Source organism: Psittacula echo, assembly GCF_963264785.1.
Source record: "Psittacula echo genome assembly, chromosome: 6".
Taxonomy (NCBI): domain Eukaryota; kingdom Metazoa; phylum Chordata; class Aves; order Psittaciformes; family Psittacidae; genus Psittacula; species Psittacula echo.
In genome coordinates this window covers 70,484,726-70,502,420 of record NC_137743.1, presented here as the reverse complement: position 1 = coordinate 70,502,420, position 17,695 = coordinate 70,484,726, and the positions used below count along the sequence as shown (strand labels likewise).

General features: G+C 38.6%; 1 protein-coding gene across 1 annotated transcript in view; it reads right to left on the bottom strand.

The window, feature by feature from the left end:
• ITGA4 (integrin subunit alpha 4) overlaps positions 1–17,695 on the bottom strand; it is a gene marked incomplete at its 5' end in the record, with an annotated part of 35,647 nt that overhangs the window by 16,857 nt on the left and 1,095 nt on the right. The window contains 12 exons of the mRNA XM_080622041.1: positions 1,077–1,231; positions 1,606–1,651; positions 2,683–2,773; positions 3,105–3,199; positions 4,941–5,052; positions 6,105–6,242; positions 6,335–6,394; positions 6,725–6,810; positions 9,147–9,276; positions 9,934–10,001; positions 11,326–11,455; positions 11,554–11,660. Of these exons, the coding sequence (XP_080478167.1) occupies positions 1,077–1,231; positions 1,606–1,651; positions 2,683–2,773; positions 3,105–3,199; positions 4,941–5,052; positions 6,105–6,242; positions 6,335–6,394; positions 6,725–6,810; positions 9,147–9,276; positions 9,934–10,001; positions 11,326–11,455; positions 11,554–11,660 (1,218 nt within the window). The remainder of the gene's footprint in view (positions 1–1,076; positions 1,232–1,605; positions 1,652–2,682; positions 2,774–3,104; positions 3,200–4,940; positions 5,053–6,104; positions 6,243–6,334; positions 6,395–6,724; positions 6,811–9,146; positions 9,277–9,933; positions 10,002–11,325; positions 11,456–11,553; positions 11,661–17,695) is intronic.

Genomic DNA, 17,695 nt, shown 5'->3' with positions numbered 1-17,695 from the left:
ACCATGTATTTGCAGAGCTGTTTGCAGCTTACAAATAGCTCATGTGTCAAGTAGATTAAAAGCACCCAAGCAATACAATCAAATTTAGACAGTACATTATTTTAAATAAGTTCACCACGAATATGCCCTGCAATAGATACCACTTCAAGCAATGTCAGTTTGTGCCAAAAGCAAAATATGCATTATATAAAATACAAGATCTATTTTTCAGGAATTATGGTAGGACTCCCTCTTTTGCATAATGTTCCATAACTGTATGATCAGGTGCTTGAGATGCTTTATGCAGGGAATGTTTTTTCTCTATTACTAAGTGGAAGACCAAACCCTACAGTGGTCCCATATGGTTTGGTCCATGTCTGGGAGGACTGCTTTTAGAGGACATGGGAGTATCATGCTGAATAATCCATTTGATTCTACATTAAGACATTCACCCACCATTAATTCCCTGCCTAATTGCAAAGCAACAGCCCATACATTTGCATGTGGAAAGCTCAAACAAACACTCCTGTTGGGTCCTGTGCAAAACAAGAATACAGCCCCTGGGCAACTATGTAAAAGAAAGTGTTCACAAAGTAAGTGTGCTCTTATTCTTTGTGAACCCTAGTGGCATACCATCTCATTCAAAACCTGTCAAAATGATGGTCCTAGTTATTATGGTGCTACGAAAGAGACCATCTAAAATGGCATCATTACAACATAGTTCAGAAGCATGAGTGTGAATCCAATCACACCACTTGTTAGGCAAGCGAATTCAGTGATGCTGCTGCTTTAGCAGCGCTGCAAAAACCATGTGAAAATATTACTGCATGGTTGTGCACAGCCCCAGCTGAACTATTTCTGTCACAATGCAGCTGGCTAGCTGAAAATTATCTTTGTTTGTCTAAACTGGTTACCATCAGAACTTCAGATTAAATCATTGTTGCAATAGACAACTTGGAGTTCCACCTTCATCTTCGCAATATCTCACCCTTTTAACATCACTAATTAATGGTCCACTAAATACCAGTAACATTATTCTGTAAAGAGGTTAATTTAAATGGAACACATATGCTGGACTTTTTTTCCAGGTAGCTTACCAATATATCCAGGCACTTCTCGTCCTGTATAGGCAAAGCATATCTTCAAATTCATACAGACTGCAGGCTGGTCATTTTCCATGCAGTTTAAATTAGTTCGATTTATTGAACTTGGATGTTTTAAAGAAGCTTCAACAATTACCACTGGTTTTGTTCTAAATATAGAAAAGAGTTAATGTTACAAAACACTTCCAAAATAGCTTTCAGAATCTCTGCAGAATCTAACAATCTTTGACAGAATCTATTTTTGTATTTTATAATTTTTAAGCTATTTGCATTTTTCAGATAGTTTCAAATAGCTGTGTGCATGTTATCTGCTGGCTCGAGAAGTTTCAAAATTGTATTTTCTTTTTTCCCCAGGATGCTTACTTAAATGTTTCAGCAGTATTCTAGAGCGTAATGCCCGAAGTTCAACACACCAAGAAGAATATCATGAGGTTAAAATATACCAGTGTGTTTCATCAAATTACATTTAAAAATACGGTTAAATTGTATAATCTTTAGAAGCACGGAAATTTAGCCATCTCACCTCAGCACCACAGCAGAATCTGAGAGAAATGCACCAATTGCTACATCTGCACACAAAAAAATAGATCAATATGCATAAGTTGTCAACATGAATTACTTCTCAGTTACAAGCATGCTGGAGCATATTCACCTTTTGGTCAACATTAAAGCACCATTTGTCCTTTATGTATTAGAAAGCATATGGTAATATTCAGAGCTGTTCTCTGTCTAGAATATGACCCCTCCAATACTTGTCCACTGTCTATTAATGCTATGTGCTAATTTGCTGGACTTGCAGATACTGGTAATGTGATGATTTGAGGATGCGACTCCCAAACCAGTAAGCAGCAGGTGACCTAACGGCAGGCTACCTGCATACTACCTCTTAGCCAAGCATTACAAATTAATCTGGATATCTTTTCTGTTAACAGAGCCAGAACATGCAGTTCATCATCACTTTATGTTTTCACGCCCTCAGGGGCAGAACAGGCAACACCTGACCTGACGTAATGCTTCTCTTCAAAAGGTCATAATTTGACAATATGTTTAATACAATTGTACACTAAGAACCAGCTAAATTATTTTTACACCGAATTAGCACTTCAGCATCATGCCCACAAGAACTCCACGAGAGTTTTAATCCAATATTGTAAGCCCCAAGTCAGGTTAATGCATTGCTCAGGCAAACTGAGAATCAAGGAGCTCAGTGACTCCTAGCAAAATCCAGACTATGTGAACATCAGAAAGGATTTTTAGGTTAGCACACTGGGCTGGACAACAAACATGCTTCCAGGGCCCAAACAGTTGTGACATGAGCAATGAGATGGCTGCATAAAAGTAAAAATTACACTTTTCTTCCTGTTGTGTGCTATTACCTTACTACTACATCATTCTCAGACCTTAAATAATAGCTAGATGCCCATAAAAACTACCTCAGCTATAGCTCTTTTTCTTTTTTTCTTCTCAAAGGGATCATGTAATATATCACCTTAATAACAGATTTTGCTTCTGTTAAAAGTAACAAGTAGCATGGTAAGGTTGTTCCCCATGAATCTCTATTCTTTTAAAAATGAAAAATAAACAAACTTGTTTCATTTACCTTGATAACCATTGTTATCTACATCAATTGCACTTGCTATGGATTGTCCAAACATGCTTAAAGAATTACTGAGTTGATGTCCTTGTATTCTCTGAGAAGGAAAAATACAGAAGGGAAAATTATTCTTGGAAAGCTAACCTGAGTTACAATTTCCTACGAAAAATGTTAGCACAACCTTCCTGCTGCTGAAGGCAGTTACATGCTTACCTGTGAAAGTATACCTCTGAAAGTAATATTCCTCAATTACTGCAAGTGTTATATCCCATAGATGCTATCTAAGGCCTCCAAAACAATTAATTTTTCTGTTACAGATTAATTCTGAAGTCTTTTAAAGTACCTTAGATGGTCTGAGTGTTAAATGAAGGGAGAACCCTCTTGAAGCTGAAGGTTTTTCTGGACTATTTTTAATTGAAAAATTGTACCTGTGAAAATGATGGTGTTATTCCATCCTCCCTGCCATTGTATATATAAATAGCACCTTTTAGATCATCTTCTTGTGGAGCCCCAATTGCTACATCTGTGGAAAAACAAGCAATTATCAGTTGGTTAGTCAAAAGTATCATGGTCTTTAAAAAACAATCCAAACAAGAACATTGCTCTCACCCCTCCAAAAAAACACACCACAACAAAAAAACCAACCCTTGTTTGTATTCACAGAACTATGATGACTTTCCTGCAACCTGCTATTCTCACAAGGATTAAATCACTGAAACACAAGAAGTACTCTTATCACGCTGCCTGAAATGAACCATTTATTTTAACATGAAATGTCCTTAACAGCTAATAACAGGCTTGAACAGGCATTAAATAAGGAAATGAAGGTAGCTGGTTTGTTCAAAGCAATATGTTTTATATCTAACAACATTTCTTTTCCTACTGCCACTCTCAATATTTGCTTCACTTCCCCACAACCCCTATGTTTTTGCTCCCTTAAAAAGGTAATCCACCTGTTTGCTCCACCTCCCCCTGCAGTTTCAGGATGCCAATTTTACATTATATTATCTGTCATACATCTACTCTGCTTTGGTGCTATTAATTTGATTTTATTTCTCTGTTCCCCAGCCCTACCTTTGGATATGGTTTTTCTTTTACAGTCTGCAAATGTTTTGGGGCAAAACCTGAAACATGCCTAAAATTGTGAAGGTAATGCAAAACAGGAGAAACTACGTGTAACAAGAACTTAAGGAAAAGGTACCAAAGGAGGTAAGGAAAAAAAGAACTGCTTTAAGGATAAGGAGACCAGAAAAGAAGAGAATGACAATTCCAAGCTTTGCAGGTTATGGAACAGGACCAAAATCACAGAAACAAAGGGAAGAGTGAAAGAAGAACCCTGGATCGTACCTGCAATTAGAAAGGGTAATTATGAAGTATAAAGATATGGACTTGATAAAGATAAAGCTGACAGTTTCTCACAAAGGATATTAGCTCCCTGCCTACAGTCCAAGTTTTGATGATGGAAAAACTGAAACTGCTTATGAATTTCTGAACAGTAGAAAATGCCTGTCATGTTTTTATCCTGTCTCCACACCATGTATTGTGCCTGCCCTTCTGCTGGAAGGGAGCACATGCCAGCTTTTCAGGCAGAAATTTTGGCCATTCCTTTTTGTCTTAAACCATGACAACATGAATGAAGCCACTCAGCCAGGCCCCCTCTGCTTTCTTCAGTGCAGCTGGAGGCCTCCCAGCCAGCTGTGTTTTGCAAGCTACCTAAACAGCTAGTGAATGGTCTTGGAAGAAAAGAAGCTAAGAGCAGTAGACCATGGGGCTTTCTGTAGCAAATACATTTTAGGCAGCCTAACTGGAAGCAGAAGGGAAATTCAGGGCCATGAGAGTCCTTCTAGATGCTATAACCCATCTTGCCTCCTTTCATCTGTTTCCTAAAACTAAAATATCTTTTCTCTATAACTTTCACATGGCATTCTCTTTCAATGCCTATTAGTTTTATGCTTATCACAGAAGTTAGACACAAGTCTGGAGACTGAATGTCTCTGCTCTCTGAGCAGGTTCCACCTGAACAGTACCAATGGAAATTTCAGCACATACCATATTCAGAGAAGGTGTTTCACCTTGGGTGGTGGGGAAGGAAGAGAGGATATTCTGCTTCTGTTAAGGCATCTTAACTTTATGTGCCTGAAAAAGATCCTCCTGTATAGACAACAGGAACAAAAAGCTCCCTCAGAGCCCCACTAACATTCTGAATTCGCCATTGAGGGATGGCCACTGAAGTCCTTTCCTGTGTTCTCTCTTTTTATACTTACCTTCAAAGCCATCATTATCGATGTCTCCTAGATTGGCTATGGACTCTCCAAACCTGGCTGCGTATGCGTCACTCCCACTGAGCTCTATGTTCAGTTCTACCATCTTTGCCTCCTGAAGGAAAGAAAGTCAACGGCACATTAACAAAGTGCTTTCCAAGTGTCCTGGAATGTTACTCAAACTGTTACAACTGCCTTGGATGCCAATACAAAAATCCTACTGAAAGACTTGGTGCAGAAGCAAGCACTACCAAACGTATTTAACAGTATTTAGTGTTAGACTAAGAAAAAAAAGAAAGTTGTTTTTTTAATAAGGAGAACAGCAATGCTTTCCCATAGCAAACACCTGTAAACAGCAGCAAGTTTATATCAGAATACAAGGGATTACTGCTCTGAGAAAACTGCCAAAAATGTAGTAAAGAGTAGCTGTTCAGAGCTACTGTGCGTGCCTTAGATGTAGGTATCCTGGAGTGACTTAGATCTCTGTGCAGAAAACATGTTAAAAAAACGTATACATGTTCTTAACATGTATACATTTATAACATGTTAAAACATGTTTTAACGTCTTAAAACATGTTAATTGCAAGTATAAGATAATAAATATGTATTAGAGAGAAAAGAAGGGAAATAAGAAAGAATTTACAAAGCCAGACAAATTCAGAACACACAAAAAATAGGGTTTATACTTTCACTTCTGATCCTTAAAAAGAATAAAAGGAAACTATTTCTAATGCATGATCTGCGAAGTTAATTTATTTGACAAACTGAGGATTACCAGTCTCTTTCCTGACTGGTACCACTAACTGCAGGCAAATTTTTCATTCCTTGTTTCTTAAGTGCTAAAAAAGTTGCTCTTCACACACCAGTTCAGCGGTAAGCATGGTAATGGCAGAGAGCTTGCAAAGAGGCCGTAGTGGCAGGCTGTCACCACCTGTGAAACAAAACTAGTCTGACCTAAGTTCTAACACTAGCGTAACAATGAATCACAATTTATACAGCCAACCTTCTGCAGGTACGCTACGCAGTCCTGCCGGGATTGTCATCACAGTTCTAGAGCTCTTTTTTCTATATCCTGAAACATTGTATGCTGAGAGAGGAAATCTCTTCTTCTTAGTTTGTTTATACTATAATGACTATTACCATGCATTTTAAGAAGAAAATACTTACAGAACCTGAATTGATATAGACATAAACTCTTCCTTCTTCTCTGATGGTGCTTTGCATTGGAGCACCGACCAGCAAGTCTGAGAGGCCATCTGAATTCAGGTCCACAGCACAAACTGCAGCTCCAAAGTAAGAACCTAGCTGTGTGCAAAAATGACATCACATTGGTTTTGAATTTCTATGAAGACATGCTAGAAGTTCTAAGGTGCAGAAAAGTAGTATGAAAGATTTACCTTTTTACCCCTTAGTTCAAACAGAATATTTAGGTCTTCCTCAATGCTAAAAATATACGCCTAAAATGAAAAGAAAATGTAAGTGGAGTCCAATAAACAATAATCTGAAGTATTTCCCCATGCTTTCTCTACAACACGTGCTAGAGAATCACCAAAACAACACACAGTATCACAAAGTACAACTACTTACTGTATCCTATCTGTACCTTTGTTTAACATCTCACACCAATGTTATCTGAACTATCACCCTTCATTCCTCCTTTGACTTTTCTCCCTATGAAAAATCATACCTATTTGATACTTGTCTTTAATATATTAACCTAAATTGGAAAATCATAGCTGGGTAATATAATGGGGGTATATTCTTCAATAGTATAAACAATCTCTTACTTTACCAGTCTGTTCCTGTTGGGGAGCCCCTCCAATTACTTCTGTACTGGTTGATGTCAGAAAATGTCCAGCCCCAACAGAGTATCCTGTAAATTAGAAATGTACTATTCAATACTGGAAATAAAATAAAATGGGAGAATGACATACAAAAGCTGTCAACGCTACAAATTACTGAGTCTGACATTCAGACCTCATGCAAATTGGCAATCAAAACAGAAAGTTTTTTAAATATATGCAAAAGGTCAATAAACCCAGTAAGTTCCAGCAAGCAGAAACAAGTGTCAGAAAACCTCTTTTCTTTCCCAGAATCTCAATTATCTGCCACACTTTAAAAGCCAGTAAAATATATTTTTGTAAATGGATCTACATAAGAGAAATATTGCAATGTGTGGAGGCAGCTCTGCACAAACAGGACCACATTTTGGTGCAGGTGTCCAGCCACAGGACTGCAAACTGATCTGTGCAGTCCTGCAGAGCTGTCTGTGTCTACACAAGTCATGAATACTCTTTCCAGAAAACATTACAGCTAAATTGAAACAGGGGAGACAGCTGATATATTCTGCTACTCTTGCATTTACTGAATGAATGTTGACTGTCACAGTATGCAGTGAAAATAGAAAAATCATCTCAGATCAGATAAGAATAAGCCTTAAATATTTCACCCATGAAGATATCGGTCTAGAATTCAAGTTCTCATTAAGCCAGCTTTTTTTTAAGGCTTGTTCTCATCTAATCCATGATTTTTCCTTTTGCACTGCATACTGTGAGAATCAACATTCTTCTTTTCTTCCAACTTACGCAAAATGTTATGATGCTTTCCCACACAGCTCCTAGAGATCTCTATTTGTTAATTATTACTCTTTGTTTAATGAAGGATGTAAATAAAGAAATCAACTTCTCAATCCCTGCCAGAAGAGTAGCATAAGTAGATAATTACAGCTAGTCATGTGCTTGAATTACACTCAGGTCACAAGATACTTCCACCACTTGGTAAGCTGGTAAGGATATTTTTGTTTATTATTTAAGGGAAAAGTAAACTCAGACTGAAAAAAACAACAAACTTTGTTAACAGAATTAACCGTAAATAGATTTTGGCCTTAAATAATGCCAAGATGGAACAGGACAGTAGCCTTTACATTCTTTCAACCACATTTTGTATTACTATAAGGGAACAAAGCAGAGGTTTAAGTAGCATGGACCAATTCAACATTTAATGTTTACCATAGCTGCTACTGCAGGAACACACAGATGAGCTAATAGTCCCTTTCTTCACTTTCCTGTAGAAAGGGGAAGTTTAGAGGACACATGGCTGTGCCAAGCCTGGTCCAGTTGCACCACGTCACTGGAAAAATATCTCTGAAGCAAATTCCAGCTCATCTCAGGTCCTGGATAGCCAAGGGAACCAGCAGAGGCCACATACATGCAGGAAGGTCTTCCATGCACCCTCCCCAGCCCCAGTCCTTATGCAAGCTTTTACCCATTTGCCTGTGCCTGACTTCCGGCTATGAATGATTTGACTTACTCATTACAGAAATTCTTACTGTTATAGCTGTAGGAGTAGAAATCTGGAATGATTTTTTTTTTCTCCCATACAGGTGCACTATTTTTTCTGCTGACTGTTACTGGAAAGCTGGAGCAAGCATTCTCTCAAGTTTTTTTGTTTGTCTTACAAAAGGTTAGAAACATTACTGGTTAACCATAGTGACCTGGGTATTTGATCACCTTTTGCCATCCAGCATCTCTTTTGCTTGACTTTCCCACAGAGCCAAACTGCAGCCTCTGCAAGGCTCAGTACTGAGTTCTGAAGTTGGTCACTTTGTATTTCATAAAGTATGCCTCCTTCCTATTATCAAAAGAGTGAAATCAGACACAGGAAATGTTTATCCACGTGAACCAGATCTATGAATGGGAAAAATATCCTTGCTCAGGAGTTCAGGAAGGATAGACAAGCTTTTCTTAGCATGTAGTGAGAAAACTGAAGCTGATGATGGCTCTTGGTATAAAACCCTACCAATTTTAGCACTAAATTGAGCTAATTACTTGGAAATGGATACATGAGTAGCAGCTTCATGGCTTTGTTTGCAGGCATTCATAGATAAGGTTTGCATTCCCATGAATCCAGACCGAGCAAACCACACTAATCAGAAGCCTATCTCTCCTCTAAATTGAGAAACCATAGAAACTCACTAGAGAGACGATAAAAACAGAAATCAAGTGTTTGAGAAGTTTACATGTAAAAATAACACGGAGGAAGCCTTATAATGAAATAATATTTAACAAAAATCAGAACACATCTTTAGAACTGTCACTTCTGGGATTAATAAAGAAAGCACTGACAAAACTGTGCACTCACTTGAAGATCAGCTATTTAGCTAGTTCTTTGGCCCGTATTTTTTGTAAAGTATTAAATATTTTTAAGTACCTAGATAGCTGCCGAACTTCACTTGGTTATTTGAATCTGTATAACCATGGATTTTATTTGCCGTTGTGTTATATATAAAAACAGAACCAGTCCAATAAAATGATCCAGGGGCTCCCATTATAATTAAGTCCTAAAAGAAAAATAAAACAAAGCCATGTTATTCATATTTAAATATTAATGAAAATAAGCAAAGCAAGTCAAATGCTTATCTTTAGACCTCCTGCAAATTCAATAAAATGCAACTGGAAATGCTTCCACCTCAGTACTGGGGGATTACCTCTAGATCACAGATGACATCTTTTAGACTTTCTAAAAATACAGTTCTTAAAAACTTCAAGGTGTGAACAACTTAGAGAAGCAAACAGGGTATTTGATTCTCAAGAGTTTTTTGAAAATCATTATCTTAGGGTGAAATGAAGATTAAATAACACAGAGCATTATTCCGTCAAGCAAGAAGGTAAGCATTATTAGTGTTAATGTTACATCAAACAGATTAAAGACAACAATAAAACTTCACACGCTTATATTCATAGTCTTTTGCCAGATGAAAAGCAATTCTGCGTTTAGTAAAGTGTAAAAGTATTCTTGGGAATAAAAACTATTAGTTTTAGAACTATCATGCAGGTCTTACAAGATTCAATTAAAAAGAGATGAGAAAAGTCTGATTTTTCCCTCCCACAATAAAAGACAGCATTAACGTTTGCATTTACATGTACACTTTTAGGAACGTGTACGTATAGTAAGTGTGTATATATCTAGAAAGAAGTTTGGTATTTTTAATACATACCTCAATGTAAAAACTAGACATTCCAGCCTGGCACGACCCATGGTCTTCTCCCAACTTTCGCACATGATCTGAGAATGCCAAGAAATTTTAAAAAAGATGAGAAGCATGTAGTTCAAGAATTTGTTACCAACTTGCCAACAGAAGTTGAAACAAGTTAAAAAACAACAAAACATTTTCAGTTCTGTCATAAAACTAGAAACACTGGTCTCCACTGTAGATTCAATACAGTTGTAATAAACTCAAAGCACTATGTATTACTTGATCACAGCTGCCTTTGAAATCCTGTGACTATAAAGGCTATACTTTTCTTTTTTAAACTGTCCCATGAATGAAACAGCACAAATAGTTTGAGCAGCACAGTTAGATAAGCTTAGCTCTTCTCTTCCACTTTGTACAATTCAAGCATAATCTGATTGACAGGCTTATGATTCTTGACAGGAGTTGTTCTGATGCTCCATTAGTGCTCTGCAGGGCTTGTGCTATGGCTATCTTAGACATTGGTATCCATCATCCTTAGCAGTTGGTATCCATCATCCTTAGCAATCGTCTTTATATCCAACTTTCCCAGCTCTGTTTTCCTGCTTTTCTTTGCTAACTGCCTCCCCCATCAGGATTCCCTTCATCTCATCAATAGATTAGTTCACTTAGAAAAGTCACCAAAGGTAAAAGCATGATTTCACCAATGTTTGTAACAGTCTCTGAAGCCAGCGGCAGGGCATCTGATGGCATTATTCTATTGGTCTGCACAGAAAGGCCAGATGGTCAGCTCTTCCTTGCAGCCTCATCAGATTGTTCTCCTGGATGTGAGGCAGGCACAAAAGGGCAGGCAGGGATGAACTCATCTGACCACCTCATGTCTTGACTCTTACTCTGCTCCTGAAGTCTTCTCAGGAATGACCACTGAAGGTCTTATGCCACAGCAGTGGCCTTGGCAGGAGGCAAGTAAGGAACAGGGACACACACTGTGTTGAGGAACCACAGCAGCTCTCTACCAAAGGCTAAAGAGCAGGCAGCAGCCATCACTTGCAGGTATTACTGCTGTGAGGCACTCTCCTGTGCACAGCAAGCAAATGACAGAGTAAAGGAAGCAAGGCAGTCCTCTACTGGCCTTTTTTTGAGGACCACACATGCTCCAGTGATTCAGTCTAAGGAACAAATATTCTGATGCCCTACTGAAACTGTATTTTTTTACCTGCTGAAAGAAGCCTTTATTTGAAGTGGTAAACATCTTGCTAACAAATTTACATCTTAAGTTGGGCTCGTATCATTAGCACTCAACCTTCAAACCTTTGGCTGCAGAAAGCCTGCTCACAGCAACATAGGCTTTTCACAAACTGTGCACCATGCACTTATCTTGCCCTTCCCTACAAAGGACCCAAACAATCTGCTTACCTTTATAGCACGGGCATATTCTTCTGCTCAGTTCAGTTCGAAAATCAGTAGGGACAGCAAAACAAATACCATATGGGAGTTTGTGTTCAGTTCTTATATAAAAGATATTTTTCCATCTATGTCCACAAGCCTATGGATAAAAAACAAACGTGATTTTTGACAGAGAAGTGCAAGAAATGTAAAAGCAGTCTGACAAACAGACATGCAGCTCCAGCTGTTAATACATACAACGATAGATCCATTTTCTTTTGGCTGCCTCGATAAACTGACACCCAGCCACTGATTATCACGCTCTTCCAAACAAGTCTTCCCACAGTACTCTCCATTGGGGTTGCCTAGGACACAAAGACCAATGCTTTGAGCAGGGATACAAGCTGAAGGGCCATGTACTGGGTAACAGAAGCACCCAAAAACTCTAAGGGGAAACTACTGGTGGATCTGACTTCTGTCTTAAACAGGTCTTGCAGACTTTTCACTTTCTTCTTGAACAAAGGTACAATTGCACATAGCCAAAGGGAGCATACTGGTTCTGAACATAAGCTGGCAGTGAAGCTTGGCTTCTCCATCATTATTGAAATTAAGATAGAAAGTTAGGTTACATCAATCTGATGAAGGACTGGCTCTGCAGGTGCTCTTCAGCCTGAAAGTTCCTAAGAAACACAAGTAACACCTGTGAGTGCTACCTAAACTCTAGCCTAAAGCAAGCATCTTTCCAAATACGTATCTACTGGCAGCAGACCTTAAAATGATCTCTACTGCAAATGGCTATCAAATGAAGGCTGTAAAACTGCAATCTCTACTGGAGATGCCAGATTATTACATATGCATGTCCTGTGTACTGCCTGCACTGCTGCAATTATTTATCTGCAGCTCTTTGGTTTTGTTCTTAAAGAGAGTTACTTTTTAAAACCTTAGAGACTACAGTGAAATTTCTTCTAACCCCCCCAAAAGTATTGCCAAGTTAGCAAATATTTGCTTCCTTCTAGAAAGAAGTAGTGGTAAGGAGAAGCTAAACATTTAAAAACATTCTAAGTTGAATAAAGCAAGCTTTTCATTTGTAAGATGTCTGTATAAATAAGCATTAAATCATTGAACCAGTATTTTCTATGCATCAGCGCAACACGGTTGATGAAAGACATTTCTTATAAGGAAACATATGGCATTTGGACAAACTCTTTTCCATAATTTTTAAGGCTGTCACAGATTCAACACACATACTGGTGAACCCCAAACTTTTGAGGTTTAAGGGGTTTAGTTACTCAGAAGAGGATGCCAAAGCACACCCCAGAGTACCAATGTACCCAGAGAAGGATAAAAAAGAAAAATCACTCCTCCTAAAACTGTGCTCACACCAGAGCTGAAATTTGTCACTGTCCAATGCACTAGAGAGTTTAAATAAATATACTCTAGTGGACTTGTCGAATTCCTTTTACAGGACATACAATTGTACAATTATCAATTAAGTATGGATACAGAATAGAGGGATACACCTACTCTATTCAGTAGCCAGGAGAAAGGCACATGATTTAATACCTAGGGTGTCGTGGACTTTTTGAGAGAAAATACCAGATTAATGGAATCAAGATAGTTCTTTATCACATGGTAAGAAAACATCAGGAGAAGGATTTGTATGATCTTTAAGGCCCATTTCAACCCAAACCATTCTATAATTCTATGAATAAAACCCAACAACCATTCTAATTTCAGAGCTTGTTCCCTACTGTTTTGTGACAGGTCTAGCAACTGACATTTGTCTGAAGAAACTGCTGGAGCCTTGATTTCTTCTACTTACATATTACCTCTCTATTTCTTTTTCCAAACATCACGCTTTCTCCCTGCTCTGATGGAGAGGTGAGAGCAGCACAGTTTAGAGCCTCTCACCATCCTGCAGAGAGGAGCATGCACCCTGCACACCACAACAGCACTCTACCTTCTTCCAAATATAACACCCTTCACAGAGTCGAGAAGCATCTGACTCTCCTTCACCTGTTCTTTACTACTTTCTCCCCCATATACCTTTCCCTAAGACATCAAGGAAATAGGGATGCAAAGTCCAAGTAAACAGGAACTGACCTTAGCACTCCCATACTCAATTGTCTTCTGGCCAAGAGATTTTATATTACTGTCATTAATAATTCCTGTAGGTGACCTGAGGAACGGTAATTAACAACATGTGGGCTCTTACTTCAAGACAAGCATGAAAGAAAATGCATTACTTAAAAAATCTACTAAAAATAAGTTGTTTTTTTCTGCAGGTTTAAGTGATAAGCTTCTGAATTCTCCTACTTGGCTAATGTCAATGACATGAACTTTCACATACTGAATACATATCAACTTCAGCCACAAGTTTGGAATTTAGTTTTGGAATTTGATTTTGGAGTTACGTTACGTAGAAGTCCTCACTTCCTAAGGGAGACATGCCCATTGTTTGTATGAATTATAGAGCACGTTAAATCTGATTGAAATCTCCTCAGAAAACAAAATTCCATTATACCCCCACATGTACGAATTAATCCTTCTTGAAATCGCAAAAGGCCCTCTGCTAACTCCCTTCTAGCAACACTTTCCATCCCATGATGACAATAACTTTGGTTTAAAGTGTATGTGGAATTTTAGAAAATGGAAAAAGTGGAGAAGACCAGTGTCATAAATCTAAACCCCAGGAGGCTTTTTGAGTCTATCAGTAAGTCAAACAAGACCAGATAATAATGACATGAGAGATAAGTACTGCTTGTCTTAGTGCTTCATTTCTGTGCCATAACATGAAAAAGCACCACCATTTCTTCATGCACATTGGATTGCATTCCCCCTTTTACTTGGCTCCAGCAAGCATTCTTGATTCAGGTTCACTTTGACCCCCTGTTGACCTGCTGTCTTATGTTTCCTCTCTTTCTCTGACTGGCAAGTATTTAACCACCTTGAAAATGATAGGCTTTTGTGGGCAAGAGAAGCATGAGCTTGACATCCTAGACACCATGATGAGCCCCTGCTCAGGGTATGACATTATAAAAGCTTTATTGAATGAGAAGAAAGAATGCTATATTCCACACAAGCAACAAAGCAGCACTGCATAAGCTCAAGAGGACATGGCAGCTTGGTTGCCTCAGGGAAAAGGAACACGTGCTGTCATGAAGTCACTGAGAGATAAGTAATTGCCCAGCCTGTGTACATTACACAGCTGGAAGATACACTTCTGCTATAATCCCTGCTGTATACATCCACAGAAGCAGCACAATCGCATATAAATAAGGTCACAACTTATAAAGCCTCTTTTAGCTTTGGCCTCAAGGACTCCAATACAGATGTCTTCAATGTCATCTGAAAAAACAGTTTTATATAACTTGCTCCAGTGCTTTCCATGCCCAACAGCCTCCCATGATCCTTTTTATCCTTCCAGAACTCCTCTGGTCCTATTGCTAATTGATTAAAACTATGAAGTCTACTGCAAAGACAATAAGTCTTCTAATATCCTGCTCTTATATGTCAGGGCCTCATCAGACTCTTTTTCATTCATCCAGGGTGATCTCTACAAAGAATTGATAGGTCTTATTTCCCTTACATTCCCTTGAACCACTTCTACCCAAAACATTTTAGTTAAGTGCCAGCTGTTTAACTCCGAACAGACCTAGGTCCAGAAGGTCCTGTCTTCCTTGGAATAGTGTGTCTGTTTCAAAGGAGATCACTGACAGGGCACAAACAATGCAAGTGAGATCAAAAAGCCAAACTACCATAGGCAAAGCTTACTGAACTCAAAGTTGAACAACGCAGGTCAGCCCTATGGGGAAACCCATTAACTCCTCACTTTTCCATTGCAATGATTCAGCTGGGGGAGCTAGAGGGCAATTTGTTCACAGGTTAATTGTATCAGAGACTTAAAAGGAAGGGTAAAAGGCTGAAACTGTGGGAAGAGCTTTCTGGTCTTGTATTAAACACCATGCTCTGAATTTACTGTGTACCTTGGTAGCTGAATCTCTGTTGTTTTTAGACTGAATTGCAACTTTTATAAGTCGTTTCCTGTATTTTTAGTCAGTGAATCACTGTTTCAAATCTGAGAGCTATTTTGTTGAAGAACTTCTGTTTTGTTTTGCAAGTCCAGAATATCAAAACATCTGATGAACTCTGTGCAAGTTCCTCTGCAATAACTTATGACTACTTCAGACTGACGTGGGCAAGGTTTTGAAATTCAAAAGGCCAGGAGATTGGTAGAAATGGGCACTTAGTGCTCCAAATAATAAACCTGAAGAAGTGTATTTTTTATTTGTGCTTAGAGCTTGATTACAAGCTTCTGCATCTAACATAAGTCATAGTTTAAAACCACTCCAAATACAAACAAATCAGCAGTCTAGAACACTTGACACCATCAACAGAAGTAACAGAACTAGAAAAAAACTCTCAAAACATTACTCCTCTATTCAGCAATCAGGAAGAGATTTTAAAATGCCAGTAAGTGGCCTGGAAGAGAAAGATTTGCGAATGTATCTCATGGTTCCTTCTCAGCCCTTAAACCAGCGTAGGCCCTTGAAACACCTTGAACAAATGTAAAATTCTCTGAAGTATGCCTGGATAGGTTATTTCCAGATGCTGGAACGACAGCAGTACAGTACTTGTTCCCAGCAACTCTTTCTCTTCTGAGCAAGCAGATAGGGACGTGTGACATAAAAAACACAACAGTAGTTTTGTGTGATCAGAGGCTCCCTAATTGTGGAGGAATCCTTCATTAATTAGTTATGCCAGTTTCAAGGCTACTTTAGTGAAAAATAGCAACAAAATGTTTTAACATTTCTGTCTCTAAGTAATTCACATCCATTTCTGAGGCCAAACACTTGGAAAAACCCATTTCAGTCGCCTGTTGTCACATCTACGTTTCTATGACTCACAACTAGAAACTTATTACCTCAAAATTCTTTTACTGACAGAAATGTGAATTGAAGTATTTAAGAGAAAGACAGAAATGGCTATTTCTCAGTTTGCCTGTCCCAGCAATGTAATATATCATTGCCCATTTTTCAAAGGAAATTACCCTATTCTACAAGATCAGAACCCAAACTTGTCACTGTCATGAATCCAAGCAGGAGAATGAGGAGGACACTGACTGAAAGACACAGCATTGATAAAACCATTATGTTCAAGAGTTGCTGACAGCCTGAATGAGTTAGACAAGAGATAATTGAGTTCAGCTTTGCAATTGCAAGTTCCCTTGTGTACTTCTGTGACCGCTCAGTAGGATGGGAGAGGCTTAACAAACCTCAGATACTACACTACTTCATTTACACCCCACGCACCACAACTGCCTTTGGCTTCTTCATTGACCTCAATGACCTGTTTTACAATAGAGCACTTCTTTGCAGTATCTATTTAACTTCAGAAATACTGCAGACATACCTTCACGCTGTGAAGATGTCAGCTAGCACTAAGGGAAACAGACATTTTGCAAAAACCTCTTGCAGTATCACCAGCTTCAGAAGTGCAGGACAAGACAGCAAACATCATTGCGTAACCTGCTGCCTCTAAACCCAAGAATAGCAGCTGTGTTAAATTAAGCCTCTGGAGCCACATATACATTTCCATTCACCTGTTGCATCATTTCGTTTTGAATCCCTTAAGCTACTGAGGAAAAAGCCCATCAAGTTATTTTGTCAGAGCTTTTGTTTCTCCACTGGCTAAATGAGTAAGTCGAGAAGTACTGCAGATGCATGTAGTTTTCAAAGAACCTGAAACTTACTACCCTTCCCCTCTTTTCCATCCCCCCATGCAGTGAAACACTGTTTTCACCTCCAATCCAGAAGAAGGGGTTTACTGCGTCTTAGCTATTTTACTACTTCTGCAAGCCTTCTCTTACAAACAAACATTTGGAGAAGGCTCTCTGTTACATATTAAAAAGAACAAAAAATAAGAACTACTTGGGCTGGAATAAATTTTCTTTCAGCTCTTGCTACAAGCAGATTGGCTTTTCTTTACGTGGCTACAAGAACCACTTAAAGTATCTTACGTTTTCGTGGCTTGGTTAAAAAAAACACAACTCTTATTACTGTAAATGAAAACCTGGATAGAACCCATCAGTTCCAACCATCATGCATAGATGTGTAGAGAAATAGTTAACATTTTTGTCACAGAATGCGCATTCAGTTCATGGCACGCAATTACTTTCATTGGTTTCAAGTAATTTGAAAGCCCTTTCCCGCGCTTATCCTTACTGGGCGGTAAGTTCATAGTTTTAACGGATCGGATGGTCTCAGTCACAGCAGGATAGAAAGTTCATGAAACTTCCTAATGCATAGCACAGAGATAGAACCAACAGCACTGTATGCCAGGGGAACAAGAACAGAGCCCAAAGCAATTCACACATAATCATGGTAACCCCTTGCAAAGC